The 20636-nt window shown below is 30.3% G+C and overlaps 4 protein-coding genes across 4 annotated transcripts; 2 read left to right on the top strand and 2 right to left on the bottom strand.

Moving 5' to 3' along the window:
* Positions 1 to 1463: 1463 nt before the first annotated feature.
* Positions 1464 to 6497, bottom strand: LOC126555600 (uncharacterized). Its single transcript, XM_050210498.1, has 5 exons — positions 6276 to 6497; positions 6129 to 6218; positions 4908 to 5079; positions 2308 to 2458; positions 1464 to 2244 (listed from the first exon to the last, which is right to left on the bottom strand). The coding sequence occupies exons 3-5, from the start codon at positions 4993 to 4995 to the stop codon at positions 1962 to 1964; spliced, it is 522 nt and encodes a 173-aa protein (XP_050066455.1). The 5' UTR covers positions 4996 to 5079; positions 6129 to 6218; positions 6276 to 6497; the 3' UTR covers positions 1464 to 1961.
* LOC126555601 (uncharacterized) lies at positions 3633 to 4327 on the top strand. The gene has a single exon (XM_050210499.1). It carries the CDS (start codon positions 3669 to 3671, stop codon positions 4191 to 4193), a length of 525 nt encoding a protein of 174 aa, XP_050066456.1. The 5' UTR covers positions 3633 to 3668; the 3' UTR covers positions 4194 to 4327.
* LOC126555595 (uncharacterized) lies at positions 6111 to 11743 on the bottom strand. The gene is made up of 6 exons (XM_050210494.1): positions 11574 to 11743; positions 7993 to 8070; positions 7338 to 7803; positions 6769 to 6985; positions 6647 to 6711; positions 6111 to 6218 (listed from the first exon to the last, which is right to left on the bottom strand). Exons 1-6 carry the CDS (start codon positions 11741 to 11743, stop codon positions 6111 to 6113), a joined length of 1104 nt encoding a protein of 367 aa, XP_050066451.1.
* A 5320-nt stretch (positions 11744 to 17063) lies between these two features.
* On the top strand, positions 17064 to 17519 carry LOC114128343 (uncharacterized). The gene has a single exon (XM_050210500.1). The coding sequence runs from the start codon at positions 17115 to 17117 to the stop codon at positions 17517 to 17519; it is 405 nt and encodes a 134-aa protein (XP_050066457.1). The 5' UTR covers positions 17064 to 17114.
* Positions 17520 to 20636: the final 3117 nt, after the last annotated feature.

Raw genomic sequence — 20636 nt, 5'->3', positions numbered from 1 at the left:
CAATGAACAATTAATATAAAATAGTTTTAATTTTCGTACTGACTACACGGGCACACGGCGTACTCAGTTTCAATCGAGGTTCATATTGTTATCAAGTTTGATTTTATCTGACGTGATGAATGGTGTATTACATATTTACATAGAGTATCATAGAGGCGCCGTATCGATAAATATTGAGGCTACCAATCATAGATAATAATAATAATCGTTATTCTCTATGCATCTATCTTTTACAGTGTGACCATTTTCAGTGAAACAAATTATGTACAACATTGACCGTACCCCGTCACCAGCCGGCCGGGTCCGGTGCATAGAGTAATATCACAAAACAATGGTAATATAGAGCAATGTTGGTGATGAGCACTGCGATCTAGCGGATTAATTGTCGTAGACTGCCTCTTTTATTTTACTCCTTTTTATGTGTTTTTACCACGGTGGCTAAAAAACATAACACTAAGCCTCGGAAAAATTTCGGGGGGGAGGGGTGAGGGTCACAACACCTTAACCCCCCCCCCCTAGTTGCGCCACTGCCTAAGGCTGCCGTCACACTATTCCCGTTCCGGTAAGCATGCGGCAACCGGACGGGACGTTGTACATCACACAATAGCGTTTTTCCATCCTTATTACCACCAAATTTTGTAATCCACGTGTTCCAACAACAATATTGTCTCATACTACTTCGCATGCGGATACAAGCTAGACGTGTTTAATAGTATTTGTGCATATTTTGTACTTAAGTGGATAATTATTAATTAAAAAAAAAAAATAATAAACAATACGGAAATTGTATGTATTGCAGAAGCTCTTGGTTTATTAGATGAACCGAAAGAACGAAACTATTGGGTTCATCACCTGAACCAAGACAGAATAAATATAAAAAAACAGTTTTTTAAATTTTACAATGATCTAAGGGACTATCCTGATAAATTGTTTGAGTTCTATCGTATGTCTGTGCCGTCTTTTGACGAACTTTTATCCAAAGTTATTTTATTAATATCAAAACAAAATACATCATTTCGTGAATCAATCAGTGCTGAAGAGCGGCTAAGGTAAGTTTATATTATAAGTCATACTTTTTATACAGTAATAAAGAACAGTATATAACTATACAAATCAATATAGGTATCAGTGGTATCACATGTACCTACTTAAGGACAGTCCACAAGTATAACCTTCCTAAATATAATATTTAATACAATTTTTCAATAAGAAATAAATTTTGTTTTTTATTTTACTCTTTGTTAAAGAAAAAATATGTATAATAGCTGTTGAAATTTTAAATTAATTGAAACTTGTGGTTATCAATTAAGTAGGTAATCATAAATATTATATGTGGTTATACCAAACTAGAAACATTTCTTAATATTTAATATTTTAAGACCTTTCTTAAAAAATACTTATAACAAAAACAAATAATAATTATTTTGTATATTATGTAATAACATAGTATGTATAGAATGTATTTAATAATAAAAAAGGTGTGGTTAATTTATTGATTTGATGGTGATGATGATGCACTTGGTTGCTGATTGATGTCAGAGTGAATAAAGTTTTGGGATGGAAAGCTTACTTGCTCTAGATTATGCTGTTGGAATGGCTGATAAAATGTGTGGAATGGTTGAGGTGTTTTTATATTTCCAATACCCGTTAATGGTTGAAGAGGATGAAGCTGTTGCTATTAAGATTGAAATTGAAATTGTTGCAGAGTAGAAAGCTGTTGTGGTCCAGGTTGAAGCTGATTTTGTAGTGGAGGAGGCTGGCACTGTACTGGTTGATGTTTGTAAATAGAGGTATTGTAATAACTTTCTTGAGTTTGGTTATAATTAGGAAATTTTGGAGTTTGTTGAATATTTTTGAAAAACTGAAGAACATAGCATTGAAAATCGAGTTTCTGATCACTTGTTAATTTTTCCACTTATGGTAAAAATGATAGCAAAAGTGTTTTGTCGGGATTCATATTGTCATGTTGATGTTGTTGATTTGATTGTAAAAGTTCTATTAGTTGTGTTTGGAAATGAGTATTTTTTTGAATTTTTGAATTTTTTGTTTGTTTGACTAGCAGTTTTTGTATTTAATGAGATGCATGGTGAATTTTGTTGTTGTGTTGGTGAGATACTAGATGCATTTAAAGTAAGAGGTTCATAAATGTTTCTTGGGCTGTCTACTGTATTGTCTATATCAACATCATCGTGATCCGGTATTTCTTGGAAGGAATTTTCCGTACTTATTACATTACCCGAGGTCCTTTACAAATAAGTTATTATTATTAGTTAAAGAGAAAATAAAAAAACACAAAATTTAATTTACTTTCTTTTTTGAATAGTATGTTGTAAAAACGTTAAAGCGTCTGCATAAACATATTTTTTTTTTGGACGTCCGTCATCTCCACTTTTACCCTGGTTTATGTATTTTGAATAATTGTCTCGAATATGTCGCCATTTGTCTTTCATGTCTTTTACTGAATTAATAAATAATAATAATGATATTTAAGTTAAATTTAGGTGTAACATTGACTCATATTTTAAATTAATTTATTATAAATTCATTTCCATTGATAAATATTTCTATTTAGTTATAATATGTAAGCTATTTTATCATAAAGTTTTTTATTTGTTAGTTGTTACCTATCATGTATACAATATACATGTTATTTTGCTTTGATTTTTTACTGTACAAGGTGACACATGATAACTATACAAGCTTTAAAAATTAAATATGGTAGGTAATTTCAGATTCTGAATGGATGTATTGATTTTACAATAATATGTGTTTAAAAATGTCGATTAAAATTTTTAGGATTAGTAAATATAATTAAAAATTTAATAGAAAGTTTTACATAAGTTATTCTATGAGTGATTCAAAAATATCAAAATACATAGGCACATTTTTTTTATAATCATTTGAAGTTCAAATATTGAAAAAATTTGTCAAAATCATGAATATTTGCAAATTATTTTATAGTTAAAATTGTATAATGTTTTTGTATTCATTTCTAAGAATTGAAAATTTAATTTAATGTAGATTTTCCACAAGTTTTTCTTAAAATAATTATAAAAAATCGAGCGTAAGTCAATTAAAAAATTTTTACGAACGTCTAAATTTAAGGTGTAAAATAATGATTTACTATCAAACGGTTTTAGATATAAAAAAATAAATTTAATTAATTAATTAAATATCCTAGACTGACAAACCGTCCCCGTTCACACTTTTATTCTACCAATGTAATCTACTATTAATTTATATCTTTTTTGTGGTCTTAAACGTAAAGATCAGAGCACTCTTTCAATCCAAAAAATGTTTTTAAAAAAAAAAAACAATTGTAAAAACAATACATTTCTTGCTGCTGTCAGAATTTAAAATACAGAGCTGGTAACAAAATTTAATAAATCAGCACTTTAATCAAAATGAAATCAAATAATAAATAATTGTATTGTAAAAGTATTTTTAAAGTAATTGTATTTACTATAGGTATTTATAATATACTAACTTACATAATAATATAATGAATATATTATAGTTTATTGGTTTTGAATATTTTTTTTAAAATGAAAAATAATATTTTTAATATTTAGGTATTTATCAACTGGTTATTAACTTAGTTATAGTATTAACTGGCGAGTTTTGGTGCATTGCAGTTTGATTTTAAAGTGGCGAAAAATACAATAGGAATGCTAGTGAAGGAAACATGTGAAGTTATATGGACGACGCTACAATCAGAGAAGATGCCTGAGCCATCAAAAGAAATGTGGTTAGAGATATCTAAAGTATTTTTTGAAAAAACAAACTTTCCTAATTGTGTGGGTGCAGTAGATGGAAAGCATATAAGATGCAGAAACCCCGATAATTCTGGGTCATTATTTTTTAATTATAAAAAATATTTTTCCCTAGTATTAATGGCAGTAGTTGATGCCAACTTATGTTTTACGTCTATAGACGTGGGCGCTTATGGCAAAGAAGGAGACTTAAACGTTTTTAAAGACTGTCCAATTGATAAAAAGTTCTATGCTAAACAACTGAATCTCCCAAATCCAGCTTGCTTGCCTAATGCCGATGATTTTCCACAACCTTTTGTTTTTATTGGAGAGAAAGCTTTCGCTTTACATTCTAATTTACTACGGCCATATCCCAGACTATCATCAACTATACAAGACGTATTTTCAACTACAGACTTTCGAGGGCGAGACGAACAGTAGAATATGCTTTTGGTGTTTTATCGAATAAATGGCGAGTTTTGCATACATCTATTCAAGTCACACCAGATTTTACAGACTCAATTGTAAAAGCATGTTGCGTGTTACACAATTTTGTACGAAAAGAGACGGATGCAATTATCAGGACACAGAAATTAACTTTGTATGATATTGAAATTCGAGGTACAGGTGCTCGATCTCAAGGCACTGAAGTGAGAGACTTCTTCGTAAATTATTTTGTTGGACCTGGATCTCTACCATTTCAGAATCAAAATATATAAAAGATAATTCCACTTAAAATAATTTGTACAATATTTTTTGCTTTAAAAATAAAAAAATCTTTATTTTTTATCTTTTGTTTTTACTTTTTAAAAAGGTTTAGATTAAATTATATATAGATATTGACAGAATAAAATTATTCATAAACGAAAAAAAGATATTAATTTTATATTGAAATAAATATAATATTGTTTTACTGTAATTTGAGCTTACTATTATTGTATTTTATTTACCTTTCTCAACATGTGCAATGTGTAAAAGATGCAAGTATAAAATGGACCAGTAGGTATGTATTCAAAAACATAAGCATATATATAAAACCAATACTGTACTTAAAGTAATGTATAATTCTCGTAAATTGAGTACCCCCCCCCCCCTTCCATAAAATTAAATCAAATACGCCACTGTATATGAGAAGTGATAAATTACTGTGAACACCTTTTTCTGCATTGTCCAATTCATTCCAATTTTCGTACATGCCATTTCCTATACTCGTCCAAGCATTCTGCTGTAAGTTTCTGTCCATATAAACTTTTGAGCCAGTTTAACATATAGCGTTGTTAATTTTGTAGTGATCTCTCACTATCGTTTATAAATGAGTGCTTGACATCTGCAGTTGGATCAAGTTGTTGAGAAAAGATTACGGGTTTTAAAAGTGAGACAAAGACACAATGTTAATACAAGAGTTTATTAAAATTAAAGTTATAATTTGTTACAATAAAAACAAGTGTATAAGAATTTGAGGACAGCACGTTAAGTAGCTGCCCGAGAAAAAGTTAAACTAAAATTTGGACATAGACTAGCTCTATGCGAATGTGAAACTAATTCTAAATTTTAAGACGGACAGAGACCTGTATTTATATGGTTCTCTGTACCCCCTGGTTGTACATGATAGAGACTAGGAAATGGACAAAAAGGTGTGTTATAGAATGTTGTCATCGTAGCTACAAAAGTGGTTTTGCGCCCAAGACACTTAACCCTGGATTGGACTTGTTGTTGTGCTATTATACCAAGGCGTGCGCATCTATGATTTATGTGCATGGCTTGTTTGTCAAAAGGGCAAGAAAAAGTTGTTTGTGGCTGTATTTTCCCATACGCTTTGATTCTTGGAAATTGCCATCAAATTTAATTACGTATCGCTACGAGTATGATAATAAAATATTTAAATGTGCAGAACCTCGTAGTATATGTAAATGAGTTAAAATAGAAAAATAGTGAGACGACTCCGTCGGCTTACTACAATTTGAATATACTGAATAAATTTGTCAGTACCAAAAGTCATTTTGAATGTGTTTTAGGTGAGTACTCCAGCGTATAAAATTGGCAAAATGTTTTTGCAATATTATTAGTGACGAAACGCACCGGTAAAAACGTTGTAATGTGATAAGTGTCGATGAAATTGTGTGTTTCGATAACAATTTTAATTCCCTTCCCTTTTTATTCATCCTGTTCCAACGCATCATGATCCGGTCGAAACCTGCCGACAGACGACCGTAACTCTTCTGACGGAATAATGTAATGTGCTATATTTAAAACAATGTGTTTTGATAAACCGACAACGGGAGCGTTTTTGCCGCTTCGGTGAAATAGTGTGAAATAGTGTGACGGCAGCCTAAATGTGTTGAGTAATTAACTATATATTTAGTATGTAATACTTACATTTCCATCAGCATTCAATTGGAGTTCCTGAATAATGTGATCAATTACTTCTGCAGATTTTCCATTTAAATTTGCACTATCTTTTTCATTCTATACAAAAAAAAAAATACTATTAAGAGGACGTCTTACTGAAACGTGTAGACATACAACGCTCAAGAGATGGCGTTGTTAGCCATATCGCCGCCGTCACGGCAGGCCACGCCCCTAGGTCCGCGCGTCGTAATCGTGGAAGAGGCACATTACTCGTTTAAGGACAATCGATTATAACGTATCATAACAATACAGTTCACCGTAACGTAGATTGTCGCTCAATGCTAATCTATTTCTTACGTACTAATACGCGGCTCGCTCGCTCCTAGCTCACAGTGATCATCTATTTACCAATTTAAGCTCTTCTTAGCTTAAATAGTTTTAGCAATATATTATATATAAATGTATTCAATAAATTCATTAATCAGCGCTGATAATTTCGTACTGTAATTCCTTAAAATGTGGTTTCGACATTCAATTTTTTTAACCAATTGATTAGAACCATAGGGAACTAACTCCAACAATCGTTTCGAAACACTACTGTCTCCGTCACCTTTAATTTTTTTTTTAATTTTATTTAATATTTACAATTTAATAATTATAATATTACCAATAAATCTATTGAACTTCAAACCATGTAATTCGACACTTCTTACGATCCCCTCAGCTATACCATCAGCTTCCATTCCAGTCGAAGCTTGTTTAAAAAAACATTTATGATCTCTGACAGTTAACTTTAGTGCATGAGCTCTTTCACAAATGCAGCAATACCGGTTTCTTATTCCTACAAACAGTATTTTGTTTGTGCGAAAACCAATGATTGTGGCCTATTTGTTTTCAATAATTAATAAACATTATAATTAATATATTTATATTGTGTTTTGAATACCCAGCAGGCGCGCACCCAGAATTTTCGTTTGGGGGGGGGGGGGGCTTAATAATTTTTCTTTTTTCCTTACACACAAGTAAAAATTATCGCGTAATATTGAACTATTATGTAATATATAATACCCAGTATATCTATTATAGTTAATAAATAAAAAGCACAAACCTAAAATTTTGAAAAAAAAATTGAAAAAGTCAATAATTGTCGATATAATGAGCGTAGTCAGTTAAATTGATTACTCTGTAGTCTGTACCTATAATGTATACCTATAATGTATTTCTCAATATACTTACAGCTCCTGACAACGCATCATATTTTGATTTATAGCTGCGTTTTCCCCATTGACCGTCAGCTACAACAATGCATAACGGTGTACCATCTGAATCAATATCTCCAGCTTCTATTGCCAAACGTTTTTCTTCAGCTCCTGCCAATCTCATTTGTTCCCAAGCAGTCTGTTCAATTCTTTGACTAACTTGCTCGAATAGCTTACCATATGTATTGCTAGAAAAACAAGGTATGTCTACAATAGCTGAGAACTCGTTAAGTTGGGAGTAACCAATTCCAATTCCAATGGTACCGGTAACAGTTGCTTTATTCACTTCAATATATTTCCCGGTTTCTTCTGATTCGATTTTGGTAGTTATATTACACATTGAGCATTTAAATAACCATGCACAGTAATATCCATTACGAATCTCCTTGACTAACTCTGAGTTTATAAAAGAGCACCCAAATCCACCATCGTGAATATCATTTTTTATTTGTTGAAAAATATAAAATATATCAATAATTCTACGACCAGTACTGCAATAATTTTTCTATTAATATTTAATTATACAAATCATTTTTAATATTTTAATATTTAATTATTAAAATCATTTTTAATATTTTAGTATTTAATTATTAAAATAAACTGTTTGAAATAAAAAATAATATTAAACTTACCGATTGTTATCAAGGTTCAAATTTTTTTCAACATTGCTTGAATTACTTTCATGTAATACATTTGACAAAATTGTTGAACTAATTTGTTATATAATTATAAAAACAAATTATTTATCATGAAATTAACAATACAATAAACAATAAATAGTAGATATTATAATATAAATTGTGATCATACTCGTAACTTTGGAAATCATTATCAATCGATTGGTAAACATCTGTATAATTTATTGTACTACTGTTTACATATTTTGTGCTAGAACCACTCTGTTCATAAATCATTGCGTCATTTATTGCGTCACAATTCTATTTGGTATATTACTGTGGACCTCATCGTTTACTATGACATCAGAGCTTGAAATTGACAATAAAATGCATAAAATACTTTATATTCTAATATTAATAGTTTATACCGTTAATGACTTATGTTAAAACTTAAAAATAAATTGTATGAATGATTGGGTAATTCAGGTACATAATGAATCGGATTTGATTAATTTGGAATTTATTTTATGGGCAAGTTATAGGTACCTACAGCGTCTAAAGTTAGAAATTTGGAAAAATACGTAAAAATCACGAAATTTAGCACTTTTTTATTAAGAAATTCATACAATTCTTTTAGTTGGTCTAAGATTTGAAAATTTGATAAGATATTCTCCATAGGTTTTCCTACCTTTCTAAAAAAAAAAAAAACTTACCGGAAAGTCAAACTAAATTTTTATGAGCATTTGAAATTCATCATTGAACATTGGCAAATGGTTTTGTTGTTAAAAATTCATAGTGTTCACTTTTTATATTTTAGGATTGAAAATTTAATGGAAGGTTTTTTGTAAATAGTGTATAATTTAACCAAAAAATTAGAAAAATGTTAATAAAAAAAAACAATTATTTAATAAATGTTGATACAAAAATATTCGCGTGGACAAAATACTTGAAAATTCAAAACAATATTTCACAAACTTGACCTTAACGTCTTACAGCCATTTAATAATTATTAAAATACATATTCACACATTTTTTTTATAGAAATTTGAAGTTCATATATTAATATATTGACATCTACAGTGAAGGGAGGGAGGGCTGTTACTGACCCCCGTTTAGAATTATTTTCGTTTTAGAATTACTTTAATTTAATTATTGAACGGGTAGAGCCTGAAATATTATTATTTTATTTTACTATAAACGTTTAAACAGACAATGAAAGTATTTAAATTTCTAAAATTTTCTAATATAATATAATATTCATAAATCATACTTACTTTATTTGTTTGCATCGTCGTAGTGCAAGAGAACTTGTTATTTTTTTTTTTTTTTTTTGATGACCGTTTCCGTTTTTGTTTATTTTCTTTATTTACCATTGTTTAAAAATGAAAAATAATTATAAAAAAAAAAAATTCACAAAAATAATTTGAACACGATGACACGAAAATCTCAAAGAAATTATGTGATTACCCACATCGAATTACCCAGGAGCAATGATTGTGTCGGTTGTGTAGAATGTAAATCGAAAATAAATTGAATATGACGTCTTATTTGTGTACAAATTATTGAAAATACAGCTGTTAGTAGTCAGTAATCATAATGTCATAAATAATTATTATGACTTATATAGTTATATTAGTAGTCGTATAATTATTATGACTTCTATATTGACTAAATTAGTCCAGTCTATTTCTGGAAGCGTCCAATAACCATCGACCGACCGTCACCGCGGCGGAACGCAGGTGGCAGCACATTACGGCAATGAAAAATTAAATTGAACAACGTGAACATGTTTACGGAAAACAAACAAAACATCATTAAAAAACGATTTTAGAGCAAAAATGCCTATTATAAAATTTATAGATCACAATATTTCGGAGACAACTTCATCGGGATTTTGTTCTATATCAAATAAACAGCTCGCTATAAAAGGCACAAAAGCATTCTTTTTTTACATTTTTTAAACAACTGTTACTTTTTTAATAATTCGTATTTCAAAAAACGCCGATGAGGTTGTCTTCTAAATATTATGCTCTATAAATTTTATAATAGGTAGTTTTACTCTAAAACCATTTTTTAATAGCATTTCGTTTGTTTTTCGCAGATCTGTTTTCACCGCTAATTATTACGGGTGAGACGTCCTCTTAATATTAACTTATAACAGGTATCTAGATTTTAAGAAGATACTTTGGTAATATGAAGTAAAATTCTACTATTGTTCAGTCCAAATACACTTAAATTTAATATTGTTACCTATATGCAATAGTAGCTAAAATATTCTACTCTCATATTTTGACGTTACAATGTTATCATTTATTATAATTATAAATTCATTATTTTCACATAGGTAATAATGATTTTAAACCGTTATTAGTGTCACTATGAGAATTTCCCTCGAATAATTACCAGTTTTAGAACTACTGGTTTATATTTATTCGATTTTGACAATACTATAATAAATATACTCCATTAAGTTATTTATGAAAATGAATATGGAAAAATAATTAAATGTTATAAATAAACTAACAGAGTTATTGAAGTCCAATATTGTCGTATACTTAATAATAGGTACCTACCGTATATTTTGGAGTTGTGCTCGCCGAAGTGACTCGCGCCGTCACTGATCGCCTTATTAGTTATTTATTTTACCACAGTATCTTGATAATTTATTAGTATAATTTCTATAATTCATTACCCATATATTCGTTGAAGGGTACAGTGTTGTTTCGCGAGTTCGACTAGTGTTCTTCAGTTTTAAACATAATCATGTTTTCGTGTAGTGTATGCGATAAAGCATTTACATTGATCAAAAATCTACATAGACATGCCAAGTCACACGAATCACCCACTAAAATCGTATGCAGTATTTGCTCAGAAATATTCACGCCAAGAGATAACCTCATCAGACATAAAAAAGAAAAACATCGTAAGTACTTTTTTTCACAATAAAAATTTACAAATTTATTAGATAAAATATTCATAATCAAATTAATAATAAATAATACTATTTTCAGGTTCAAATATTATAATCCAACAACAACCAACCATAACCAAGCGAGAAATTCAAGATTTTTTTAAACCAGCTGCACAAGTTTACGATCATGATGGTAAATATATTATTCATAACTTTATATATATATAACATAGGTTCTTATTTTATTTTATAAAAAATAGAACAATTAATAAAATATACAAAGTTGTATAAAATCATGGAAAACATATAATAATTTAGATAAAATCTTGATAAATCCCATAATTATAGTTAATCCCGTTAAGATGATATATATATATATGTTGAAAATGTTCATAAAATTGTTCAATAATTTTGATAAATTTATGTAGTAATATATTAATTGTAAATATTTCCATACGATTATTATTATAACGCTATTAAAACATACATAAATAATTTTAATTTATTATATTTTTAAGTATAAACCGATATTTCAATAAATATATTTGATCATATTATACATAATATATATATAATAATAAAACATGAATATCTTATTTTTTTTATGAAAAACATTTACACATTTAATATATAATACCAATAAAAACATAAATAGTCATACTTCTTCTTCTTCTTAGGCGTTTACAGGCCATTCAGGCCCATTGCCGCAACAACCACTTGCCTCCACCTGTCTCGGTCTCTTGCCAGCTCTTCCCCATCCTCTATTCCAAGTTCCCTCAAGTCCTTGACCACTCTATCCTTCCATCTTTGTCTAGGACGTCCTCTAGGCCTTTTTGTATTTGGCTTCCATTTCATAACCTGTCCAATTGGCCCCTCCGATCTCCACACGTGTTCGGACCAGCTCAGCCTACTACTTTTTAAAATTTAGTTAATATTCGGTTCTCCGTATAGGTCTTGGATCTCCTGATTTGTTCTTATTTTGTATTCTCCTTCGTTGTTTGTCTTTGGACCATAGATTCTCCTTAATATCTTCCGCTCGAAGGTGGCCAATTTTAGTTCATCCGATTTTGTAGTGGCCCACGTCCCACATGCATACAAAACTATAGGTCTTAATAGTACTTTATAAAGGGTTATTTTTGTCTTCCATGATAATATCTTTGATTTAAATAGCGGGACCAATCCAAAATAACATCTGTTTGCCAATGCTAATCTAATCTTTATTTCCTCATGGCTATTTGCATCCTTGTTGATGTCCACTCCTAAGTATTTAAAATCATCTACTTTTTCGAACTTATATTCCCCAATATCCAAGTGTCCCCCTCTATGGTTATTCCTAGTTACGACCATATATTTTGTCTTATCCTCATTTATAATTAATCCTATTCTCTTTCCATTTTCCAGCAAATTTCGTGTTGTCTCCTTTAGATTTTCTTCATTTTCTGCCATTAACACTAAATCATCTGCATAGGCAGCTAGAATTAGTTGTATGTCATTTCCAATTTTTATTCCACTTGCTGTTACTAGGGTATCTCTTACGACTGATTCCAATGCTAAATTGAAAAGAGCTGGGGACAAGGCATCACCTTGTCTAAGCCCAGTCACCACCTCAAAATCCTCCGATACGGCATCTCCGAACTTCACTTTACACTTTGATCCTTGTACACAAGCTCGGACTAGTCTTACAAATTTTTCAGGTATACCCAATTGGCACATAGCGCTCCATAGTTTCTCTTATTCACCATATCACATGCGGCATTAAAATCAATAAAAAGGAGGTGTATATCTTTGTCAAATTCATGAATTTTTTCGATCATTTGCTTAATAACATATATTTGATCCTGGGTTGACTTCCTTGTCATAAACCCTCCCTGGTAATCTCCAATAATTTCTCGTAAATAGGGTTTAATTCTAGTAAGTAGAATATTAGACAGTATCTTATATGACGTGTTCAAAAGGGAGATTCCCCTATAATTTTTGCAATTCATGGGGTCTCTCTTTTAAGAATAGGACATAAAACTGATGTACGCCACGATCTTGGTATTTCTTCATGTTCCCAAACTTAAGTAATTAGGTTGTGTAGCTGGTTTATTAGTTGTTGTCCTCCCATTTTAAGGCATTCAGAAATTATCTCATCTTCTCCCGCTGCCTTACCGCTTTTGAGCATTTCAATACCAGCTTCTACCTCTGCTCTTGATGGTGGTTCTATGTTTTGTTCTACTGTTGCACGTTCTTCTAAAATTGTCCCTTCACTAGGTTGGTTTAAAAGTGTGTTAAACATTTTTTTGAACTCATCTGCTATTTTTCCATTTTCTCCCCTAACCATTGATGTTTATGTTTAAACCCATGTTTAACTTCATTCGCTTTCCCAAAGAAGATTCGAGCATTATTCTTCCTACTACTTTCTATGTGTTGCACTCTTTCTTTTTCCCAAAGAAATTAGACGAATAGGCATACTATTTATCTAAAGATCTTAATAGACCATTACGAACACCAGCCTATATAACTGTTACTATTTTTCATGTTATACAAAAGAACGTTGTGTATTATTACTATAACTGAGGTCTATATCATATTTGTTTTTGCTGTTATATATATATATACATGTAAGTAATAATAGATAATATACCTACTTCATTTTATTAATGTATATTTTTAAAAATCGTATTTTCCATATGATAAACACGTCACCAATATTTTATTTTTAAATTCTTTATTTTTCTTCAGGTATTTTTACTAAAAACGTTTATATTTCTAACAACAATTTATCTTTTCTTTCTCATTAATACAATTTTAATTTTTTTTCAGTTCAATCTCGCAATGGTCATAAGCGCTCATATCATAAGGAAAATTCAAACGAAACGGCAAATGCTAAAAAAGCACGTTTACTTCTTGTACAGTCTCCCGGTTTTATCGAAATTTCGTCTTCTGCAAATAGAAAAGTCGTATGGTATTATGTGAAAAATTTCGAAAATATTCAAAACTATATTGAATTTTTTAATTCGATTAAATCTGAATTCGACGAGTTACTAAAATCACAAGCGTCTAAACATCTAATCAAGTTTAATTTAAAGCTGGAAGCTACGTACAATATTCCGAATGTTGATAATTCATCAGAAAACTGTTCATTTAAGACCTCAGCCAGACCAATTTTTTCCGAAACTGGTGTACGGGAAATTGTTGAAGAAGGCATTATAAAATTAATGGCTGAGCAAGACGAATATTTTAGCAAGGGAAGTGGTTATACGCTACAGTGTATTGACGGATTATTATCAGGCGTATATAAATATACGCCTATGAGCGCTTCCTCTTATACTCCGTTACCGGACTTCATCGAAAAGAAAAAAGCTGTAATCAACCCGCAAAACTCAGACCAACAGTGTTTCAAGTGGGCTATATTAGCAAAACACGTTTCGGGAAATAACAAAAATCAAGTGGCTGAAAATTATACAACGCACGAAGAAAAATATAATTTTTCTGATCTCACGTTCCCAACAAAATTACATCAGGTTAACATTTTTGAAAAAAATAATCCTAATGTAACTGTCAATGTTTACGGACTTGAAAAACATTTCCAACCACCCCAAAAATTTCCAAAATATGAAGTGTTTCCACTGAAGGTGGTAGATGAAGAAAAAACAGATCATTTCGACTTGTTACTAATAACCGACGATGAAAATTCTCATTTTACCTACATCTCTAATTTTTCCCGACTTGTGCGATCACAGAAAACCCGACATAATGGACGTGCTGTATTTTGTAAACGATGCTTTACATCGTTCGAACCTCTAAATATTAATAAATACGAATTAAATGAGCGCATACGATTTGAAGAACACAAGTTAATATGCGGAACACATAAACCAATTTTACCTCGAATCCCTGCTCCTGGATCGATGTTAGAATTCGACGCATGGAAAAAAACTCAACGACATCCGATAGTTATATATGCAGATTTTGAAGCACTATTAAAAAAATCAGATGAAAAATGTGGAAATAATACAAAAGCTATTCAAAAACACGAGGCCATGAGTTATGGTTTTATGGTTAAAGCAAATAACGACGTTCCCGCAGAACTGCTTGAACAATTTAATATTCCAACTTCACCTATAATTTTTCGTGGCGATGAAGATAATCAGAATGTGGGTGAACATTTTGTGAAGAGTATCGTTGAAATAGCAGAAAACATTGAAAAATTACTACAAACCAACATACTAATAACCTTTACTGCAGAACAACAACAAGCACATAATTTATGTAAGACATGTAATTTATGTAAAAACGGTTTCTCTGTGGGAAACCATAAAGTTGCTGATCACTGTCACTTATCGGGTAAATTTCGACAAACATTGTGTAATACCTGCAACCTCAAGCTTCAAACACCAAATTTTGTACCATGTTTTTTTCACAATTTATCGAATTATGATGCACATTTTATTGTAACTGAACTCGGTCTCGATGTGAAAAAAATTTCTGTTATACCAAACAGTGAAGAAAAATTCATCTCATTTTCAAAACACGTTTCCAATAACTTTTCAATACGGTTCATCGACACATTAAGATTTATGGCTTCAAGTTTATCAACACTCTCGGAAAATTTATTAACACCAGGGTTCGAAAAGTTTAGAGAAACAGCTAAACATTTTAATGCCGCAGACTTGCCACTCGTTACTCGTAAAGGTGTTTACCCTTCTGAGTATACGGATGGTTGAAATAAGCTGGAGCAAACCAATTTACCAGAGAAAGCAGATTTCTACAGTACACTAACAGAATCACATATACAAGAAGAAGATTATGAACATGCAAAAACTGTTTGAAATCACTTTGGATGCAAGACTTTGGGTGAATACAGTGATCTATATCTGAAAACTGATGTTTTATTGTTGGCTGACGTGTTTGAGAACTTCAGAGACCTATGTTTAACCACATACTGTTTGGACCCATTTTTTTACTATACAGCACCAGGATTCTCCTTTGATTGTATGTTAAAATATACCGGAGTCAAATTAGAGTTACTCACAGAGTATGATATGCTGTTGATGATTGAAAAGTGTAATTATAATAATTATATATAAAAATTTACATATATAATATATACATTTTTTATAGGAATTCGAGGTGGTTTGACACAAGCAAGTATGAGGTATGCTAAAGCTAATATTAGAAAAGACGCCAGATTATGATCCAACAAAGTCCAAATCATGGTTAATTTATCAAGATTATATATATATATATAATTAAATATTATGAAATATAAATTTATTTTTTTAGGTAATAATCTGTACGGTTGGGCAATGTCACAACACATGCCCTATGGTGGTTTTAAGTGGGTTGAACCTAAGCTAGAAGGACTGAATGATTTGAACGATACATCACCCATCGGACGGATATATGAAGTTGACATTACTTATCTGAAAGAACTCCATGATAAACACAACGACTTACTTTTCCTACCACAAAACGGTATCCCAGCTGGTTCAAAAGTTAAAAAACTCATGGCAACACTTCAGTCGAAAAAAAACTATATTATTCATTACCGAAACCTCCAACAAGCTATAGCCAATGGCTCATAGTTGAAAAAGTAAATGTATAAATGTTTTTATTTTACATTTAATAATATAATTATTTTTTATTATAAGTTCATAGAGTACTTCAGTTTAACAATCGCCATGGCTGGCTCCATACATAGCACTAAACACAGAGATGCGAAAAAAAAGCAGCAAATGACTTTGAGAAAGACTTTTTCAAACTTTTAAATAATGCGGTTTTTGGGAAAACCATGGAGTCTATGCGGAAAAGAATAAAAATGGAACTGGTGTCTAGTGATCGTCGTTTACAAAAACTGATAAATCAGTCAACATTCAAACACTGTATAACTTACAATGAAACTCTAAATGCAGTTGCATTAGAAAACAAAATCATTGATTTTTGTAAACCTATTTATATAGGTAAATTAAACATTTTAATTTTTTATTGTCATATTTTTAATATTTTAATTTTTTATCAGGTTTTGCAGTGCTGGAAATTTCCAAGTATTTAATGTATGACTATCACTATAACGTAATGTAGAAACATTATGATGATAAAATTGAGCTCATGTATACAGATACAGGTAAATTATTATTATTAGTACTTTTATTAATTTATTATTTTAGATTCATTGGTATACTACATTCAAACTGATGATTTTTACAATGATCTGTTGAACAATCCCAACTTGTTGAATCGAATGGACACTGCAAATCTACCCCGTGACCACCCGTGTTACATTGCTGAGAGAAAGAAGATTCCTGGGTTATTTTCTGATGAAACCGATGGACGTATTATGAGAGAGTTTTGTGCTCTCCGTGCAAAGTCCTACGCTTACACTTTAGAAGATAAAGAGAAAATCAAAGCAAAAGGAATCCGTGGACATGTTGTTAGAAACCACATGACTTTTCAAGATCATAAACGGTGTTTGTTTGGTGATCCCAGTTTGGAAGTAATAGCATCAAACGTCTCTATCCGTTCATTCAAGCACAAATTAAAGACCATCAAATCCAATAAATTAACTTATAACAGTTTCGATGATAAAAGGGTTATACTTGAAGACAAAGTACACACCCTAGCTCATGGACACTATTCTATAGAGTGAGTATATAATATAATATATATTTTAATTATTTTTTTAATTAATAATTTTGAATTTTATAGGGAGGAATTCGAAGCAGAACTAGATAGTTAGTTTTTTTTTTTGTATATATTTGTAAAGATTATTTCTGTATGTATATTTTTTATACTTGTTTAATTTTTGTAAATATTTTTTCTATAAATTATTTCTGTATACATAATAAAGATTTTTCCTATATCATATTTTTGTACTTGTATATTTTACTTTAAACCATTTTCTTTGTCAATATTATTGTTAGTATGTTATAGAAATAAAACTCAATTTTGAAATAAAAAAATATATTATTTATTTGAAATAAAAAAACATGATTACAATTTTTATGAATTATTTACAAACCATTTTCTTAAAGCAAACACTTTATAAAATGTACAATATTTAGGATTCAAGTCCTTATGAAAGATACAACAAGGTAAATTTTCTTAATCACATATTTGATCCAGTCGAGGACAACCCAAGTCTTCAATGTTGATGACTGCAACGTGTGGTATATACTCTATAAGTAGTTGTTTTTTCTGTTCGCCTTTGGTGTAAATACAGTCAAACTTTAACGAATTCAATATTCTCCCAAGTTCTTCATACTCAATATCACCGTAATCTATAGATAGCTGATGAAAATTTTGTAGCCAATTGTTAGTTTTTCGACTTTTATTAATCTTGATTAGATTTTGAATTTTTAAAAATCCAGTGTTGAGTAGCCCATGTTTCTGTGTCTACAATAGACATCTCTTTAATCATATATTTGTTATTCGCTCCAAGAATGCATTGAATGTCAATGATGCCTGTAGACATTATGGCTTGTCTTTAAAATAAGTTTCAATAGTATTGAGTTGACTATGTATAGCAGGTAATGTTTTTTTCAAATCGTTTACAGCTTCTAGAATAGTTTGTAATGTAACTTCAGCTTTTATCATATGCTCTGTTATATCTATACACGTTAATTCCAACTTTTCTGTTTGTTCTTCTTGTAATTGAATAGATGTATGATTTTCTTCAATTAAATGTTCAATTTTATTTAATTTATCCGAATATGATTTAATCGAATGTTCAAGATTTGAATTAATTGTTTTATTTCACCAGACTGAGAACTACCGAACACGTTCATGGTAGAAACTCAACTAAAGTTATTTTCTAGTGTCACTTATATTTATCCAACTATTATGTGTATTGTCAAACCCCAGCCATTTTACAAATATCTGTGTCCCCTTCCTACAAATAATTTTTTCGATTAAATATTCGTTTGGGTAATTTGTTTTACATATTTCCTCAGAGTAAAAACAGCCAGAAATTGGTTTTCCTGTATAATCTTATAATTGATATGTAATAGGCATGGTTTGATTAATTTTGATAATTTTGAATATTTCTGCAGACCAACTTGGTAAATAACCTTTTGTAAATACACTTTTATGTGTACTTATACGTTCGTAGTCACCAATTTTTAAACTATTTTTTCTATTAATAATTTTGCGTGTTTTTATTTCAACTGATATTGGATCTAAATCAGCTTGCGTCGGAGTCATCCTTATTGTTCTATGTTTTGTATTATTATACTCATTAATCAATGAAGGTAAAATAGAAATCCAATTGTATGAACCTCGTGCAGTAAACTCTGTAAACATTTTTTTCTTTTAATGTACGGTTGAAACATTCTACAATACATGCTTTCATGGTGCTATACGTTGAATATTTGTGTATGTTATACTTTTTCATCAATTTATCGAATGTTGTATTATAAAATTCTTTTCCGTTATCAAGCTGTAGTAGTTTTGGTAAACGTTTGAGTAGTGTTTTCGACATTGCATTTGAAACTTCTTTAGCAGTTTTTGATTTTAATGCTATCGCCTATGCAAATTTCGTAAAACAGTCTATGACGCATAGAATATATTTGTAACCTTTATTTTTTTTCGAATATGGTATCATTTCAACCAGATCAGCTTGTCATAGATCATTTTTTCCATATACATTAACTATACGTCTTATGTAATTTTTTCTAGCAGGTTTGTGTAGTTCAAATGCGATATCTCGCTTAGACATTTGGTATACTTTTTATGTAACCAGCTTCGCGTAATTCTTCGAAAATTGATAGTATTTCGTTGGAAACACCAGTATTGCCAGCAGCTTTTGATGCTAATAGTAGTTTTAAACGGGAAACCAATTCATTCGGATCGTTCCAATATTGAAGTGTATGTTTCTGTAATTGTACAGATAGTCCACTACCAGATGGAAATAATGTTGTGATTATATCTCTGTATTTATTACCGCCTTTTTTAATTTGTTTGCTGTTTTGAGGTTAAATGAGCTGATGTTTGAATTAATATAGATTTATATGTTTTTAAATCGTTTTCGGTATATAATATTTCTAGTAACGAAAAATAAAGATCGTCAGAGGTCAACGTACGAGAATATGTATATAGCGTTAGTGAACTTGAAACAGTGTTGTGAGGAAAATAATTTAGATAAAATAGCAATGAATAAACTAGGTATGAATGATGATTTACAGTGGGAAAAAATAAGGTCAATGTTAAGATACATATTTCGTAATATTAAGATCGAAATTATGGTATGTGCAAACGTAGAATATACGGAAGAAGAGAAAGTAACTATACTAAAACAGTTTCACGATTTTAAACTAGGAGGTCATTTAGGTGTTAATATAACTATTAAACGCATACAGAAGCAATTTAGATGGGAAGGTATGAAAGATGATGTTAAAAAGTACGTAAGAAATTGTACATCGTGTCAAGTAAATAAAATTTCAAATCGGCATGTAAAGCAACCAATGGATATTACATCAACAAGTACAAAACCATTTGAAAAAATATTTTTAGATATTGTAGGTCCATTACCAACAACCTTGTCTAGTAATAATTATATTTTAACAATGCAAGATGACTTATCTAAATACACGCTAGGAGTACCAATACCTAATCATCAGGCAAACACTGTCGCGGAAGCTTTTGTTATACATTTCGTGGGTAGTGATGTCGTACGCGATCTACCCAAATAGGTGATCACTGGTTATTCCGAATTTCCAAATTATCTTGATAATTTACGACTATTTATTTGTACGTTTATATGACTTCC

The sequence above is a fragment of the Aphis gossypii genome, unplaced genomic scaffold (assembly GCF_020184175.1).
Source record: "Aphis gossypii isolate Hap1 unplaced genomic scaffold, ASM2018417v2 Contig00927, whole genome shotgun sequence".
Taxonomy (NCBI): Eukaryota; Metazoa; Arthropoda; class Insecta; order Hemiptera; family Aphididae; genus Aphis; species Aphis gossypii.
The sequence above is the reverse complement of the archived record's forward strand: the minus strand, read 5'-3'. Positions and strand labels throughout refer to the sequence as shown.